The sequence below is a fragment of the Carassius auratus genome, chromosome 25 (genome assembly GCF_003368295.1).
Source record: "Carassius auratus strain Wakin chromosome 25, ASM336829v1, whole genome shotgun sequence".
Lineage (NCBI taxonomy): Eukaryota > Metazoa > Chordata > Actinopteri > Cypriniformes > Cyprinidae > Carassius > Carassius auratus.
In genome coordinates this window covers 11682505-11698804 of record NC_039267.1, presented here as the reverse complement: position 1 = coordinate 11698804, position 16300 = coordinate 11682505, and the positions used below count along the sequence as shown (strand labels likewise).

At 36.2% G+C, this 16300-nt stretch overlaps 2 protein-coding genes across 4 annotated transcripts; both read left to right on the top strand.

Moving 5' to 3' along the window:
* Positions 1-441: 441 nt before the first annotated feature.
* Positions 442-5011, top strand: LOC113043319 (interleukin-17 receptor A). The gene is made up of 9 exons (XM_026202599.1): positions 442-626; positions 718-979; positions 1139-1263; positions 1495-1615; positions 1795-1958; positions 2103-2177; positions 2261-2330; positions 2476-2601; positions 3592-5011. The coding sequence occupies exons 2-9, from the start codon at positions 757-759 to the stop codon at positions 4620-4622; spliced, it is 1935 nt and encodes a 644-aa protein (XP_026058384.1). The 5' UTR covers positions 442-626; positions 718-756; the 3' UTR covers positions 4623-5011.
* Positions 5012-5281: 270 nt separating this feature from the next.
* Positions 5282-16221, top strand: zgc:136858 (Indigoidine_A and YeiC_kinase_like domain-containing protein). Of its 3 annotated transcripts, none has more exons than XM_026202598.1 (18): positions 5282-5787; positions 6261-6377; positions 6663-6832; positions 6906-7017; positions 7103-7209; positions 9577-9703; positions 9898-10018; positions 10106-10191; positions 10348-10490; positions 10878-10937; positions 11028-11091; positions 11168-11262; positions 11348-11476; positions 13151-13265; positions 13367-13504; positions 13607-13773; positions 15436-15518; positions 15592-16221. In XM_026202598.1, the coding sequence occupies exons 2-18, from the start codon at positions 6350-6352 to the stop codon at positions 15788-15790; spliced, it is 1944 nt and encodes a 647-aa protein (XP_026058383.1). In that variant the 5' UTR covers positions 5282-5787; positions 6261-6349; the 3' UTR covers positions 15791-16221. The 3 variants fall into 3 exon arrangements, with proteins under 3 accessions (XP_026058383.1, XP_026058382.1, XP_026058381.1); XM_026202596.1 differs by having other exon boundaries at positions 5284-5788; positions 6263-6377; positions 6658-6832; XM_026202597.1 differs by lacking the exon at positions 10878-10937 and having other exon boundaries at positions 5283-5788; positions 6263-6377; positions 6658-6832.
* Positions 16222-16300: the final 79 nt, after the last annotated feature.

Below are 16300 nucleotides of genomic sequence, written 5' to 3'. Positions count from 1 at the left end.
ATCTGTGATCCTTTTTTATTGACTTGTATGATTTTTGGCCAATTGAAAGCTCAAAAGAATAGCCTTTATTTTATATACAGTATATACTGTATTATATTATGAATGGATTTGTTTAAATGTCAAAATTGCCTTCTGGTGAAGTATAACCTAAATTGATAGTCCTGTGTTTCAAATGAAACAAGTAGGTCACCCTGCATCTCAAAACCAAATTGCTATGAAAACTTTGAGTCTAATGTCCAACTAAGTATTAAATATTATAGGCGGCTGAGAATAGAAAGTTTTTAGCTGAATTCATTGCATGTGTAGTTAAAGGACTTGATTTTAAGATAGCCTTGAATAAAAAAAGAATGTTCGTGAGAAAAGCTTTATGTATTCGTGTGCGTCAGACTTGTCTCCTCCCCTTTATCAGATCTCCTGGTTTCCTCTAGATGCAGATAGAATCTAAGAAAGTCGTGAGAGGATGTTCGACGTTCTGTCACATCACTTAAAAATCACAGTACCAGAGAAAACATTGAATACAAATGGGTATAATTTTTGTCTCTCTTTTCTCGCTGCTTTCATGTGTCATAATGAAAATCTCATCCCTGCATCTCATTGAACTGCCTCCGATGGAATGTTCTCAAGAGGTAAAGATGATTTTTGTTCCCTTTTATCTATTAACGTTAATGTTATTCATATAAAAACGAGTTCAATTTTCATTATGCTGTTTTCTAACAGGGAGTGAAATGCAGTGTTGAAGTAGGCAAGTAGGAGTTGATGTCTTCTTCAAAAATGATTTTTTTTAAAGACAAAATTTTTCCATTTTCATTAGATATTTCTTTGATGGTCTTAGGTAACTGTTCAGATGAGGGTTGGGTGGTGCCAAGAGACAAAGCCCCGAGGTCTCCTGATGTAACTGAAAAAAAGGTAGCAGCCAAGAAGGACGACAGTGGACAGTTTGCACCAGTCCTGTACATTACATGGAGCCAGTTCCCGGATGGTAAGACAAGTATGATAACATAGAGCCACGCACAGGACTATAAATGATTGAAATCAAATTTTATCTTTTTGAAAAGAAATGTAACAGAGCCTGTACAGATGCTCGGCATAATTATCTATTTAAAGCGTTTATTAAATGAAATTGAATTATTTTCCTCAGGGAGTATATACACTCTAAAAGGGACTGAAGTGCTTGTGGTTGAAATGTCGACAAATCGCAGCGTTTGTGTTCGTTACATTTTCAATAACACACTTTCGGATACAAAAAACCCAAGACTGGGCAGGGTAAGAGCACTTTTACTTACATAATCATATATCCACTGAAAGAAGTGTAATTTGTAACCCAATAAATTTCACCAATGCAAAAAATAGCAAGAAACACATTGAATTGAACATGACATTTTGAAGTAGAAAGGCCTAGTAGAAACATACTTTTAGTAAACAATTGTAATAATGTACTATGCAGTGTTATTCACACCATTGTTTCAGCTTTGCCTCTTTCCTTCACCTTTTTAGTGGACATTTTCTTTGGACAGGATTGTGCTCATTCCCAACTTTAAATACCAGGTTTTTGTAACTAATTTACCAAAGCTAGACAGAGGGAGCTATACAACAATAACCAACATCACAGTTCCAGGTGAGAATTAATCAATGACGCAATCAAACAGTTGAAGCTTTCATTATTAGATATGTAGCAGACATTAAATCCAAAATGCTTTGGAAACTGTCCTATTGGGATTATTCGGAGGTGATGCAAATTGGTGTCCAATTCTTAAAAAGTCAACTGCTGTTAGGTAAATCTGTTTGTCATTTTAGATCGCTTTTGGGATATGAAGGTAGAACGGTCAGTGCGAAAGGATAAAGGAAATGGTAACTTGGTGATAACAGTAGAATTTGAAACAGGAGAGTTCTCTGACCAATACAAAGTCTCCATCTGCAGTCCTGACCTTCAGCCAGAACTGTTTCACACTGTCATAAAGGTACTTTTAATGTCCAGTGTCTAAAAGACTCCACAGTGCCACCTGTTGTGTGTTCAGTCATAAATGTAGATTCATATATAGCATTAATTTAAGAAGCACAGACAACATTATTAGCGTGAATGCTAAATAAATTCTGTTTTTAAGGGTAACGAGACATTTCTGAAGGTTAATTTCACGCTGGAAGCACGTCGGATAAATCACTGCAATTTGGAATTGGTGGTGAGTTATGAGGATGTTTTGTAATTTAATAATAATAATTTCTTTCATATCAGTAAATGATTAAAAGATGCCCTGTTTAACAGATTCAGCCACTGTCTGTTGAAAGCGTGAATAACTGTCTGGAATACAGAAAGACATTTGATATCTGTCCCTGTATGTATTATACATTTACAATAAATGTTTTATTTCCTGTGTTTTTAATTAGCCAGCCTTTAAATTATGATACAATTCAAATGTCTCAATGTATGGTTCATTTGACCTTTGGTTTGTTTTATCTATATTAACATTTTAATGTCAGTTCTTCCAGGTGCTCCTGTTGTTTTTATCACTTTGGTGACACTGGGTCTGTTGTTGGCTTCATTGGCTGTTACTGTTTGCCTTTTTGGCTGTATTGTATTTTTGAAGTACAAGGATTTACATAAAGGTCAGTGCAAATAAAACAATCAAATAAATAGGCACAAAACTTAGGCCTGGTTTCACAGCCCTGGTTTAAATTAGGTCATAGTTCCATTAGGACATTGAAGTATCTTTTATAAACGTGCCTTAGAATAAACATTACTGGTGTGCATCTTGAGACAAATCAATTGTACTAACATATTTTAAGATCTGCCAGTGCAAGTTTCTTTTAGTTGAAACAGCCCAGACATGCATTTTAGTCTGGGACTAGGCTTTAACCTTGTCTGTGAAACTGGATCGTAATGAAACAGAAGTAGCAACAGTATCTACAAAGAAAAAATGTGCGGCGGAGACTTGACTGCATGCATTATTTGTTGATTGTTGATTAGATTTCAGAATTTGTATCTGAATGCTTCCACTATATAAAAAAAACAGTCCATTAGGGGTGACTGATACAGATTGTGTCTTGTGTTTTAAAATGCAAGAAAAAATAAACCCCAAATGTCCAAGTTGGGAGTCTATCTGAGAAAAAAATGGCAGATGAAATGTACGCATTTTTGTTCTTTTTATGAATGATTTAATTTTTCATTTACGATAAAACTATTCATTTACAATAAAAGCCAAACGTTGCATGTACAAAATACAATTATGACAAATTAAAGGCTGTAAAAATAAGATTTACATGCATAAATTGAGGGAAAACACACCCAATGCCCAAGGTTTTTATTCATCTTTATTCCCTTTTTTCCTAATTTAAATTAATCCAGAAGGTGCATTGCCATCCTGATCCGAGATATTGAAACACAACTGACATTAAACAACTTCCCATATCTTAAAAATACAAACTTGCCATGAGCACCTGATCGCACCAATAGTGTTCTAAAAGTCAAATATAGGCTACATTGTTCTGCCGTTTTCAATTGTTTTGCTGAATCTTTCACTCACTCTTTATTATTTCAATACATTTTGAAGGTTCCAAAGCATTTTGTATCTTAATAATAATCATGTGTTTTGACAGAAATGCCCTCCTCAGACAGCTCAACATGTGCAAAGGGTAAACTAGAGTGGAATCCCATTCACGAGCCTAAAAGGGTCATCATCATCTACTCTCTTGACCACCCCCTGTACAAAGAAATCATCTTGAAGTTATGTGCCTTCATGAGGGCCAAATGTGGCACAGACGTCACTCTAGATCTCCTGGACTCTGCCTGGCTCAGCACGATTGGAAGAATTCAGTGGCTGGATATGCAAAGGGAACGAATCTCCAAGTCCTCAGATAAAGTCCTGATCTTGTGCTCTTCAGGCGTACATGCCAAGTGGAAGGCCATGTGCGGTGAGCACAAAGTAAGACTGAAGGAGGATGAACGTTCACCCATAGGAGACATGCTCACGCCGGCTCTGAGCCTCATTATACCGGATTTTGTTCATGCTTCATCTTTCCACAAGTACATAGTGGCTTATTTTGATGACGTGTCCAGTGAGGATGATGTTCCAGCACCATTCAACGTCGTGGTGAAGTACAAACTGATGAAGCACTTTGAAGAACTTTACTTCCGAATACTAGACATGGAAAAACATGAGCCGGGACGGATTAAGTGCATTGAAGGCATCAGGGAGAACGATTACTTCAACTGTCCATCAGGACGAGGACTTCGGGATGCTATTGAAGCTTTTAAAAATTACCAGCTGAAGAATCCAAATTGGTTTGAAATGGAGCTTTTGGACACTGATGATGAAGAAGAGGAAACCATCTTGGAGTCAACGTGCCCTACAGACATTAACTATAGCTCTGTTACTGAATGCTATCAGCTATCTGAAGAGCATAAAGCTCATACATTTGTCAATATGATTAAGTTTCAGAATGATGAACATGTTTTAAAGTCTTCCATCGCAGAGACAGCTGTAATACTGAGTGAGAATTCTTCAGTTCTTACCACAGATGTGCATTACAGTGGCTCAGTACAGAGCAGCATTACAGCTATCGATGTAAAAGGTTTACCAGCAACTAAACCTGTGGCACAACATGCTTTATGCTTACAGGCTCTGTGAAAATGTCTGATTTAAGCTTGACATAATCAGTCTACTGTATTATACTTCTATTCTGTTATAATATATATATTTTTATATTTTTGTATAGGTTTTTTTCCATGTAGTTATAAGTTCACTTTAGTTAGTGAGGTTGTGTAGTTTGATTCTACACAATCATGTCAATTTGTTTACTTACACAGAAAAAAATTAAATGACATCTTATAAATACACACAACAAACATGTTTATGTGAGATAATTCAATTTGCTGGCAACTTTATCAGATTATTTTGGTATGACAGGGCCAGCACATCATAATAGAATTATTTTTTGTGTCTTTTCCTTATTCTAAAAATGTATAGGCAAGATTTCTAGTTGTCTACAAAACTATTTTCAAGCAGTTCATTCAGTCAGCTGAGTCTATATGAATGAAAGAGGCCTAACGAGTTATGAAACCTCTTATAGAAAACAGAAGACAAAAATCTAGCAAAAAAATAAATAATAAATAATAATAATAATAATAATAATAATAAAATGGTATTAAAAACAAAAAAAAAAAATCTCTATATTCATAGATATCACCGTAGTAAACCTTGATTCGTTAAAATGCCCATGTATAGACTATCCCCCATCTGACTGACATTCGGAGTAAAAGGCGATTCTCAGCTAGTACAAACAGACCAAACCGGATCAAAGTTCAACCTAGCGGAGTCGAGCCGAAAATCAAATAGCTTAAATTGACAGTTTAACATCCAGAAAAAAACCCTGGATTGATTTAAGCCGAGTGACTGAATTGACTAAAAGCGAGTAGCGCGTGAGAAGCGTTTTAATGAGCGAATGCAGCCTCGTTTCTGTCAGTCTTCATTGAACGACTGAAGTCCTGAATTGTTAACTTGGACCCGTGTGTTGGTTGGTTTTATGTTTAGTGTATTTCTGAGTTTCATCTTTTGAAAAGTGCAGGGTTGTGAACATCGCTTATATAAGCACGTCACTTGTCTCAAACAAATAGAGCACGACAAATTGTTCCTTTTGAAGCTTAGCTTGTGGAAACTCTCCAGCACACGGTGGCTTGGTTGCATTTTACGTTGCGAGTTTTGCTGACCTGAAGATCAAGTTCTGAAGATGTGGAGGTTGTCTGCGTTTCTAAGACGTTGCATTACAACTTCATCCAGCAGACATCGCAAAAAAGGTAAACTAGCACAAACCACAAGTCTAGATTCAGGTATTTGCATTCAGAGCAACCATGTCCCAATTTCATTTTCCTAAATCTTACATCTAATTGAATCACTGAAGATTATACTTTATATCTTATTCATAATTTATTTTTTCCTTTCGATGTTGTTGCAGACTTGTTTTCGTATCTTCAGTGTAACTCAGAAAAAAAAGTATTTAGCAAAATGTCAAAGCTTTTACCTTCCATACAGTAAATGGGGACATTGGCTGTCAGGCTCCTAAATGGCCAAAAAGCACCATAGAAATAATCCATGTGCGAAATCCACCCCCAATCACAAAAAAAATAAAAATAGCTTCTCTATATCATTTGTCAAAACTAGACTTATGAGATTCATTTAAAACTTGGCAAGCATGTCTTTGATCACCAAATGTGGTACAGTGGTTTGAATACAGTGTTGTTTGGGTCAGCTATTCCATATTTCTCCTACAGACGGCCTGTTTATCATCCATCCTGATGTGAAAGAGGCTTTAGCGGATCAAAGGCCCGTTGTGGCTTTGGAAAGCACTATTATCACACATGGAATGCCTTATCCTCACAATCTCAGGTAGAAAAACATGATAAATCTCTTAACAGTGCTGTCAAACATTCAACATGTTGAACTTTTCCCTCAGGCCATTCTGAAGTCAGGGTTGTCACATGACTTTTTATCTTAAAAACAGTACAGAGTCAGACTAATAATTTTTTATTATTGCACAAGGCTTTTAAAAATAAAAAAATGTAATCTAAAAACAGACTTTAGAAAAAAAAAAAATTTAATTTAAAGTCTGATTCATATTTTAAAGATTCTGTATTTGTTAAACGACTGCATTCCCTCTATATTTCAGTACAGCAAAGGAAGTGGAGGCGATTGTGAGAGCTGAGGGTGCAATCCCTGCAACCATTGGGATTCTTGAGGGCAGCATTCATGTGGGCCTTTCGTCAGATGAACTGGACTTCCTGGCACAAAGCAAAATGGCACTAAAAGTGTCCAGAAGGGACTTACCTTATGTCATCAGCAAGGTGTGGAGCTTAAGTAATCTTTATTTGTCACTATTTAATTATACATATTCATGTCCGTTTTTTTATAATTTAGGGTATGTCGGGTGGCACAACTGTCTCCGGCACAATGATTGCGGCTCACAAGGCTGGGATTCCTGTTTTTGTAACTGGAGGCATTGGAGGAGTACATAGAGATGGAGAAAACTGCATGTTTATTAAAAAAAAATTCTTATATCCATTTGAAAATGTTTACTTGCCTGTATTTAATGACCAATATATTATCTCTCGTAGCTCTGGATGTGAGTGCAGACCTCACTGAACTGGGTCGAACCCCTATTGCTGTTGTGTCAGCTGGGGTGAAATCCATCCTAGATATCGGTCGCACTCTTGAGTTCTTGGTAAGACTTTAAAAGATTAGTTCATTACATTTAAATTTACATTTAATCATTTAGCAGACGCTTTTGTCCAAAGCGACTTACAAATGAGAATAATAGAAGCAGTCAGACCAACAACAGTATACAAGTGCCAAGTCTCAGATAGTCTAGCACAGAACACGTAGCTATGTGCTTTTTTTTTTTTTTTAAGAATAGAAAAGAAAAGGTACGTGCTAGTATTAGTTGGTAAAGTGCTGGTGAAAAAGATGTGTCTTTAGATGTTTTTTGAAAATCTGTGAGAGTGATTTTGAACCTCTTTGGGATGGCACCACAAGGCGCAGATCACTTGCAGAATGCAAGCTTCTGGAGGGCGCATAAGTTTGAACTAGTGAGTTTAAGTATATTGGTGTCGCGCCAGTGGACATTTATAGGCAAGCATCAGTACCTTGAATTTGATGTGAGCGACTACTGGTAGCCAGTGTAACCTGATGAGGAGAGGAGTAACATGAGCTTTTTTTGGCTCATTGAAGACAACTCTCACTGTAGCATTCTGGATCGGCTGCAGAGAGTACATGCAGGAAGGCCCACCAGGAGAGCAATACAATAGTCCAGTCTGGAGAGAACAAGAGGGTTAGCTCTGACAGGAAGGGTCTAATCTTCCTAATGTTGTATAAGGCAAATCTGTAGTACTAGTCATTGTAGCAGTATGGTCTGTGAAGCTTAACTGATGATCCATCACAACTCCTAGGTTTCTGGCTGTCCTGGAAGGAGTTATGGTTGGCAAACCCAGCTGTACAGAGAAGTTGTGATAAAATGATGGGTTAGTTCTGTCTTAGTAAGGTTGAGCTGATGGTGATGGTCATTCATCCAACTAGAAATGTCACTCAGACAGGCTGCAATGTGAGCAGGTACCGTCGGGTCATCTGGTTGTAATTAGAAGTAGAGCTGAATGTCATCAGCGTAGCAGTGATAGGAAAAGCCATGCTTCTGAATGACAGATCCTAATGACGTCATGTAGATGGAGAAGAGAAGTGGTCCAACCACTGAGCCTTGAGGAACCCCACTAGCGAGAAGTTGTGACTTAGGAAGACTAAGACTTTCTAAGACACCCTGAAGTTCACCTAGTTCACTTCCAGAATATTAGTTTCCCTTGTTACATACTCACCCCCAAGTCATCCAAAATGTTCATGTTTTCCTTTCTTCAGAAATTAAGTTCTTTATGAAAAACATTCCAGGATTTTTCTTCATATTTTTCCCCATACTTCAATGGGAGCCAATGGGTTGAAGGGCCAAATTGCAGTTTCAGTGCAGTTTCAAAGGGCTCTACACAATCCCAGCCAAGGAATAAGGGTCTTATGAAGCGAAATATAAAAAAATACAAAAATGTGTATACTTTTAACCATAAATGCTCATCTTGCCCTAGCTCTGCGATGTTAAAAAAGGTAGGGTTGGGAAAAAAACGCCATCTGATTTTCTCCTCCAATTTAAAAATCATCTGACTTTGTTGTTTTACCTTTTTTGGTAAAGGGCATTAGACTTTGCATGTTCACTTTGTTTTGCCTCATGACCTTTTCAACATGACTAATTTCATAAGGATGAACTAGAGCATTTGTGGTAAAAAAAAAAAAAAAACATTTTCATTTTAAATTTTTTTAGAAAATGACCGATCACTTCGCTAGATAAGACACTTGTTCCTAGGCTGGGATCATGAGAGCCCTTTGAAGTTGCAATGAAACTGCAATTTGGACCTTCAACCCGCTGGTCCTCATTGAACTGCACTATATTGAGAAAAATCCTGGAACTAAATTCTTTTCGACTGAAGAAAGAAAGACATTGGATGACATTGGGGTGAGTAAATTATCAGAACATTTTTATTCTGAAAGTCAACTAATCCTTTAAATCCGGTCACCAGTTTGCATGTGAACTCTGTGTTTCACTTGGTGAAATCGCAGTAAAGTTGTGAAAACTTGTTTTGCAACTTTTGAGGTGAAAGTTTTAGATTTTACATTACCGTTGCTGTCATCTAACACTCACTTATAGTTAAGTTTAATAACGTTAATAATGTAATAACACTGTTAAATTTAATTTGTACAAAATGAAATAGTTTCCCCAAAAATGTCATAATTTACTCACGAATAATTCATTATTCATGTTGTTACAAACCTGTAGAACTGTTGAACAAAAAAGAAGATATTTTAAATGTTGGGAACAGTTGACTTCCATAAATATTTTTACATAGCATAGTTGTAATACACACATTTTAATGCCCCTAGGCTCAGTTTTGATTTCATATATATATATATATATATATATATATATATATATATATATATATATATATATATATATATACTTAAGTTCTAATTCAAAGATAAGTGCTTTTATTTACAGGAAACTCAGGGTGTGTGTGTGGCCACATATGGAGATTCAAATAGCTTCCCAGCCTTCTTCTCTAGGCAAAGTGAATTTACTTCTCCTTACCATGTCTCCAGTCCTCAAGAAGCAGCAGATCTTATTGGCAAGTCTTAGCGTTAAAGCTTTTACCACACATACATTTGAGTAAATGTCAATATTACACATTTACGCAATGCTGCAGTGATCCCAATTGAAAGAGCTAGTTAAAACAGAGATCATAGATGAAGTTCCTCTGATGTAAACTCATCCTGCTTAGTCATTTGTGAAGGGATCTTTACCTCTCTCTTACCTCAACAGCTAGTACACTATCTCTGGGGCTGCAAAGTGGTCTTCTGTTGGCCATCCCCATCCCTGAGGAACATGCAGCCACAGGACAACAGATAGAAGATGCCATACAAACAGCTGTGAAGGAGGCCAGGTAGAGATAAATAGTGATTGACCATACCAAATGCAATACAGAGTGACAAACACTTCTGATAAAAGCATTTTCTTTGTATATCTGAAGCTCACAAGGTGTCACAGGAAGAGATGTCACCCCTTTTATCCTTCAGCGAGTCAATGAGCTGACAAAAGGAAAGTCCCTGCAAGCCAGTATCCATTTAAGACGCAAAAGATAGTTTATGATGATACGGTTTACTGTATACATATTCTTATACAGTATATACTTATAATAACATGATGTTTTTATGTTCATTTTGGTTTCATGTGTCTTTTTGTGGTATTTTCCTGAAGTTCGTTCATTTTCAGATATAGCGCTCATCAAAAACAATGCCAAGGTGGGCAGTCAGATTGCATGTGCCCTTTCTAAACATAAAGAGAAAACTGGAGGCAACTTCAGAGGTGACATTAAAACCCGAAAATCAAAGGACCAGAGAACAGACTCCTACGCTGTAAGTGGTACAGTTAAAAAAACCTTTTTGCAAAATATAATAGGCTCTTACGGAAAGACTACATTTTATTTTGAGTGTTTTGTATTGTGAACTAAAACTAATTTAAAAAAGTATTTTGGTTAATTTAAATAAAGCTGAAATAAAATATTAATATTGGGATTAAACGTTGAAAACCAGCTTTGCCTTGACAACCATCTGAAATATTTTTAAGTACTAAAACTACTACAACTATATTAAGAAATCATAAAAACCCAAAGCCCAATAAAAATGACAAAAGCACATAATATTACTAAAACTTAAAATGAAAAACTAAAAGTTAACTTAAAACATTTATAAATACTGTAATATTATTAATATAATGCTAAAATAACTATTAATTGCCCTCAGATTGTTATTGGTGGAATAAACGTTGATTTCATCGCTAAAGGAATGACAAAGAAATTGGTGGTAAGACTAATAAAACAAGCTAAAGGAGTTTAAGTAACTTTTTTATGACATTATACAGGTAAATATTTTGTATTTGTATTACATTTTCAGTTTGGTCAGACAAATCCAGGAAGTGTTTGTCAGTCTTTTGGAGGCGTAGGCAGGAATATTGCTGGTATGTCATGTCTCATTCATATTATTTCAATGAATATGTACAATTCCCGTTTTTGACTTGCTTATATTTCATGTAGACTGTTTAAGCAGATTAGGGCAGAGGCCTCTCTTCATCTCTGCCATTGGCAAAGACTCTCATAGTGAAGCTGTGCTAAACTATTGTAAACACATGGTGAGTTACTGTACATTAAGCATTTTATTGCTCTTGTAGCCAAAATGTCATTGTAACTACAGTTTTTTTGCTTTATGCTCATCAGGATACAAGCGCAGTTGCCAGATTACAAGACCAAAGGACTGCGACCTATTGTGCTGTTATAACCGAGTCTGGAGAGCTGAGCCTGGGATTGGGCGACATGGACATCCATCAGCAAATACAAGAGCAATATGTATGTATATTCGAAAAGAATACTACTGTTCAAAAGGCTGGTCGCACAGCTTTTTTACATATGTTTTTTAAGAAGTATTCTGATCACAAAGGCTGAATTTATTTGATCAAAAAGTTATATGGTGACATATAATTACAACTTTAAATAGCTGTGATGCAAAGCTGAATTTTCAGCATCATTACTCCAGTCTTCAGCATCGCATAATTCTTCAGAAATCATTCTAATATGTTGATCTGTTGCAAAAGAAATGTTTCTTTTATTATCAGTGTTGAAATCAATTGTGCCACTTGACATTTTTTCAGGATTCTTTAATAAATGAAATGTTTTAAAAACAAAAAAACTATATTTTTTTGAAATATAAATCTTTTGTAACTATTTACTGTCACTTTTGAACAATTTAATGCATCCTTGCTAAAAGTATTAATTTCATAAAAATTTTACCGACCACTTTTGAACAGTAAAGGGTTAGTTCACCCCTAGAATGAAAATCTTCTACTCACACTCGAAGCATCCTAGGTGTATGTGACTTTCTTCTTTCAGAATAATCTGATCGGAGTTATATTAAATATTGTCCTTGCTCTTTCAAGCCTTTCAATGAGGATAAGTGGGTGTTTGTTGTAAACTGTTCAGAAGACGTGAAATAAAGTGCGCGCATCTGTAATAAATGTCCCTCACACGGCTCCGGGAGGTGAATAAAGGCCCCCTGTAGCGAATCCATGCGTTTTTGTAAAATAAATGTCCATATTTCAAACATAATAAACACTTGTGCTTTTAATTTGTGACCAGCATTTGTTTTGTTCTCTTTCCGCACTTGTCACCAACCATGCTGCGCTGACGAACTACAACATCCGCCTGCACGTCTTCTGGTTCCCAAACGTCAGCAGAAGTGAGAAAAAAATATTAAGTTTGAAATCTGGATATTTATCTTACAAAAACGCATGGGTTCACAATAGTCGGAGCCGTGTGAGGGATGTTTTATTACAGATGCGTGCACTTTATTTCACGTCTTCTGAACTGTTGACTACAAACACCTGTTTGCCCCCATTGAAAGGCTTGGAAGAGCAAGGACAATATTTAATATAACTCTGATTGGATTATTCTGAAAGAGGAAAGTCACATACACCTAGGATACTTCAAAGGTGAGTAGAAGATGGACATATTTTCATTCTCGGGGAACTAATGCATCCTTGCTAAAAAAGCATTAATTTCATAACCATAACCATAAACTATGAAATTAATCATGATGCATTGTGGATTTAGGTCAGGCTATGCTAGTTTGCATAGCATTTACATGCTAATTCACATCCAAACACTGACAAAAACCTTGGCAGATAAACATATTGAAAACGTTCAGTCTTTTTATGTCAGGTAAACAGAGGAAATTATAATGATGACTCATCCTGTACTCACTCATTTTATCCAATCAGATACACTATAGAATGAGATTGCTTTGCCTCCCTTTAACACATGAAATTGACAAGGAAATAGTAAATCACGTTCATGGCTGTGATGAAATTAAAATCATTGGCTATAAAGAGGACAAACTCTGATATATATTTATCATGCAAACTTCCTTTTGCAATAGGAAAATCTGCAAGGGGTTTTAAATTAAGTGTAACAAAAAGTTAACAAGTTAAAAGCATAAATCTTTTTTTTTTGTTATCTTACGTTCAGGTATCTCAGTTTGAGGATCAGCTTGCATCAGCATCTCTTGTAGTTCTTGATGGCAACATTCCTGTTTCAACCATAGACTACGTGTGTCGTATTGCCAAGAAACGTGCAGTCCCTGGTAAACCTAATTTATCTACTACTGCTTCAGAGCGTATGTTGAGGTCATAGATTCAAGTAAGTTGCTACGTGCATATTGCATGTCTTTTTGTTTTGCTGAAGTGTGGTTTGAGCCCACGGATGCAGATAAGGCCTGTAAGCCCTTCCTGTCAGAGAGCTGGAAAGCCCTATCTTACATCTCCCCCAATCTGGCTGAGCTCTGCACCATGAATCATACACTAGGCCTGCCTACACCTACAGGTACCAGAGTTAAAAAAAACACCTAAAATAATCAAGTGCTTGATTGCTGGACGGGAAGTGGCGAGCTACTTGAACAGTAATCAAAGCATACTTTTGTTTAAGAGTTTCCCAGATCACTTGAGGATGTCTTGGGCTGTGTACCAGCTCTCTCCCGCCCCCTGCTGGAGCATCTGAATTGTGTGGTGGTCACTTTAGGTGCGTTGGGTGTGATGGTGTGTGGAGAACATGCAGCTGGGACTGTGAATTTGCAGCCACAAAAGCAAAAGCTGGTATGATGGGCTTATTATCATTAATTAATATAATTAATCATAAAGAAATAGTTCACCCAAAAATGAAAATTTGCTATAGATTTACTCACTCTTGGGTGATGAAGATGAGTTTCTTCATGAGAAGAGATTTGGAGAAATTTAGCATTACATCACTTGCTCACAAATGGATCCTCTGCAGTGAATGGGTGCAGTCAGAATGAGAGTACAAAAAGCTGATAAAAACATCACAGCAATCCACATGACTCCAGTACATCATTTGATGTCTTGTAAAATTAAAGGCTGTGTGTTTTTAAGAAACAAAGTGCCTGTTATGTATAATTTAAGGTTCATATTTTGGTTTGGAGTCCCCAGTAACAGGTTGACATGCATGCAGGTTCAAAAAACACTTTCATTGTCTTATAATATGCATTTATTTTTTCCTTACTTGCTCAGTGACTCCCAAACGATTCACTCCACGATTCATTTTTCCAAACTCCTCTTTTGCGTGTATCTTATCTGCGTTGATTAGTCCGATTGGTCTTATTTTAATTTTATCTTGCCTGTAATGACTGATAAAGCAGCGTTTGTGAGTGCTGAGCTGCTTTGTATACAGCGTTACTGGGAAAACCGCTATTTTTAGAGCTGTACCTAGTGGCAAAGAATGGGTTTGCATTTTCATTCAGACCAACGCAAAAAGACCATCATGTGGGCGAGCAATATTCTAATGATCCATGTTGACGTCAACATGAAACGACTTGGGATTCTTTTAAAATCGACTCGTTTTAATGTTTCTACTCTTGAGTCGACTCTTTCTTTTGAGAGAGAATAACTTTATACATGGTACACTTTCAGATTTAAAACTTTCCAGGATGTTATCATTCACTTAGAGCGGTGTTACACACTGCTTGAAAGGTAATTTTCAAAAATCCATAATAGGGGCACTTTAAGGCATTTTTAATGCCTTCATTACATTTATGCATGTAGCAGATGCTTTTATCCAAAGTGACTTACAGTGCATTCAGGCTATAATTGTATTTATTTTTTCACTGGTATGTCTGTTCTCAGGGAACTAAACCCTTAACCTTTTGCGCTGCTAAGCCACTTCAAATTAATTACTAGTAGTAATTAATAATTACTTCAAAACTATATCTATAATATTACTCTTTAGTGAATAAGTCCTCTCGTCTGAATCAGCAGAGAAATACGCACTGATCAAGCACCATTTACAAGTGAAAAAAGTGTTTTGATGTGAGAAGACAACTGATGATGGACATTTCACTGGAGGAAGTGTTATTATGGATTATGGACTTTTATTTTGCAATGGTTAAGTTAAAATGGCTTAATAATAGATTTGTTTCTTTACAAACATGCAGCTTTTGCTTTACAAGACATTAACTGATGAACTGGAGTGTTGTGGATTACTTGTGAATTATTGTGATGTTTTTATCACCTGCTTGGACTCTCATTCTGATGGCACCCATTCACTACATAGGATCCATTTGTGAGCAGGTGATGTAATACTAAATTTATCCAAATCTGTTTGGATGGCGAAAAAAAACCTCATCTATACCTTGGATGGCCTGAGTAAAATTTTAGGTTTGGGTGAATTATTACTTTGAGTAAATCTAAACATCTTAGTTATAACATTAGAATGCCTAACATTATTTATGCCTTTTATAACAGAAGGGACGGCTGTGTGCTGTTCATTATCCTGCGCTGACTGTGAGCTCTAAAGAAACAGTAAATGTGTCTGGAGCTGGTGACAGGTATGTTATCAAAAGTATTTAACATCATACAAAACAAAAGCATGTCACATTAGACTCTCTTTGTGTCATTTAGTTTTGCTGGAGCAATGATGGTGGGAATCTTACGAGAGTTGGACACAGACAGCTGTGTGCGTATGGGTCTCCTTGCCGCCCGCACATCCTTGATGTCTCCTCATCCAATTGATCCATCTCTGACAGCAGATGACATCCATCCAGAAAAATTACAGTCTCAGCTGTGGCCAAAGCCTTCATTTGTGTGGATAGAGGACTGAAATACAATCAGAAAGAGATTGAAGTCTTGCCAGCAGACATATAGAGTCACGGTGCATCAGGCTGTACATATAGGTGGTACTTTTGTAGCATTTTACTACAAACAAACAAACTCAAATATGGGTGCACACCAGGGAGTGTGTGCAGACTTCATATGGAATGTAATTCATTGATTCTTTTAAATGAATTGGTCTAAACCACTGTAACACTGATCTTATCTGTAGTGGAGGACACCTTCAGAAACATGAAAATCCTACCTCATAACCGAAACAACTGTTTTTAGCATTTCATATTATTATAACATACTTGTATTTATAAATGATGGAGTTAAGACTTTTTTTAATTACTAATTTTTAATTACGTCAACTACAATGTTTTTACGTTGCATTTTGAATGTTGGAAATTAAAATAAAATACTTTTATAATTTCTGAATATATTTACAATTTTCTTTATTTTTTTCTGTATAATTGTACATTATTTTATAATTACTATGTATGCAATTTTTATTATC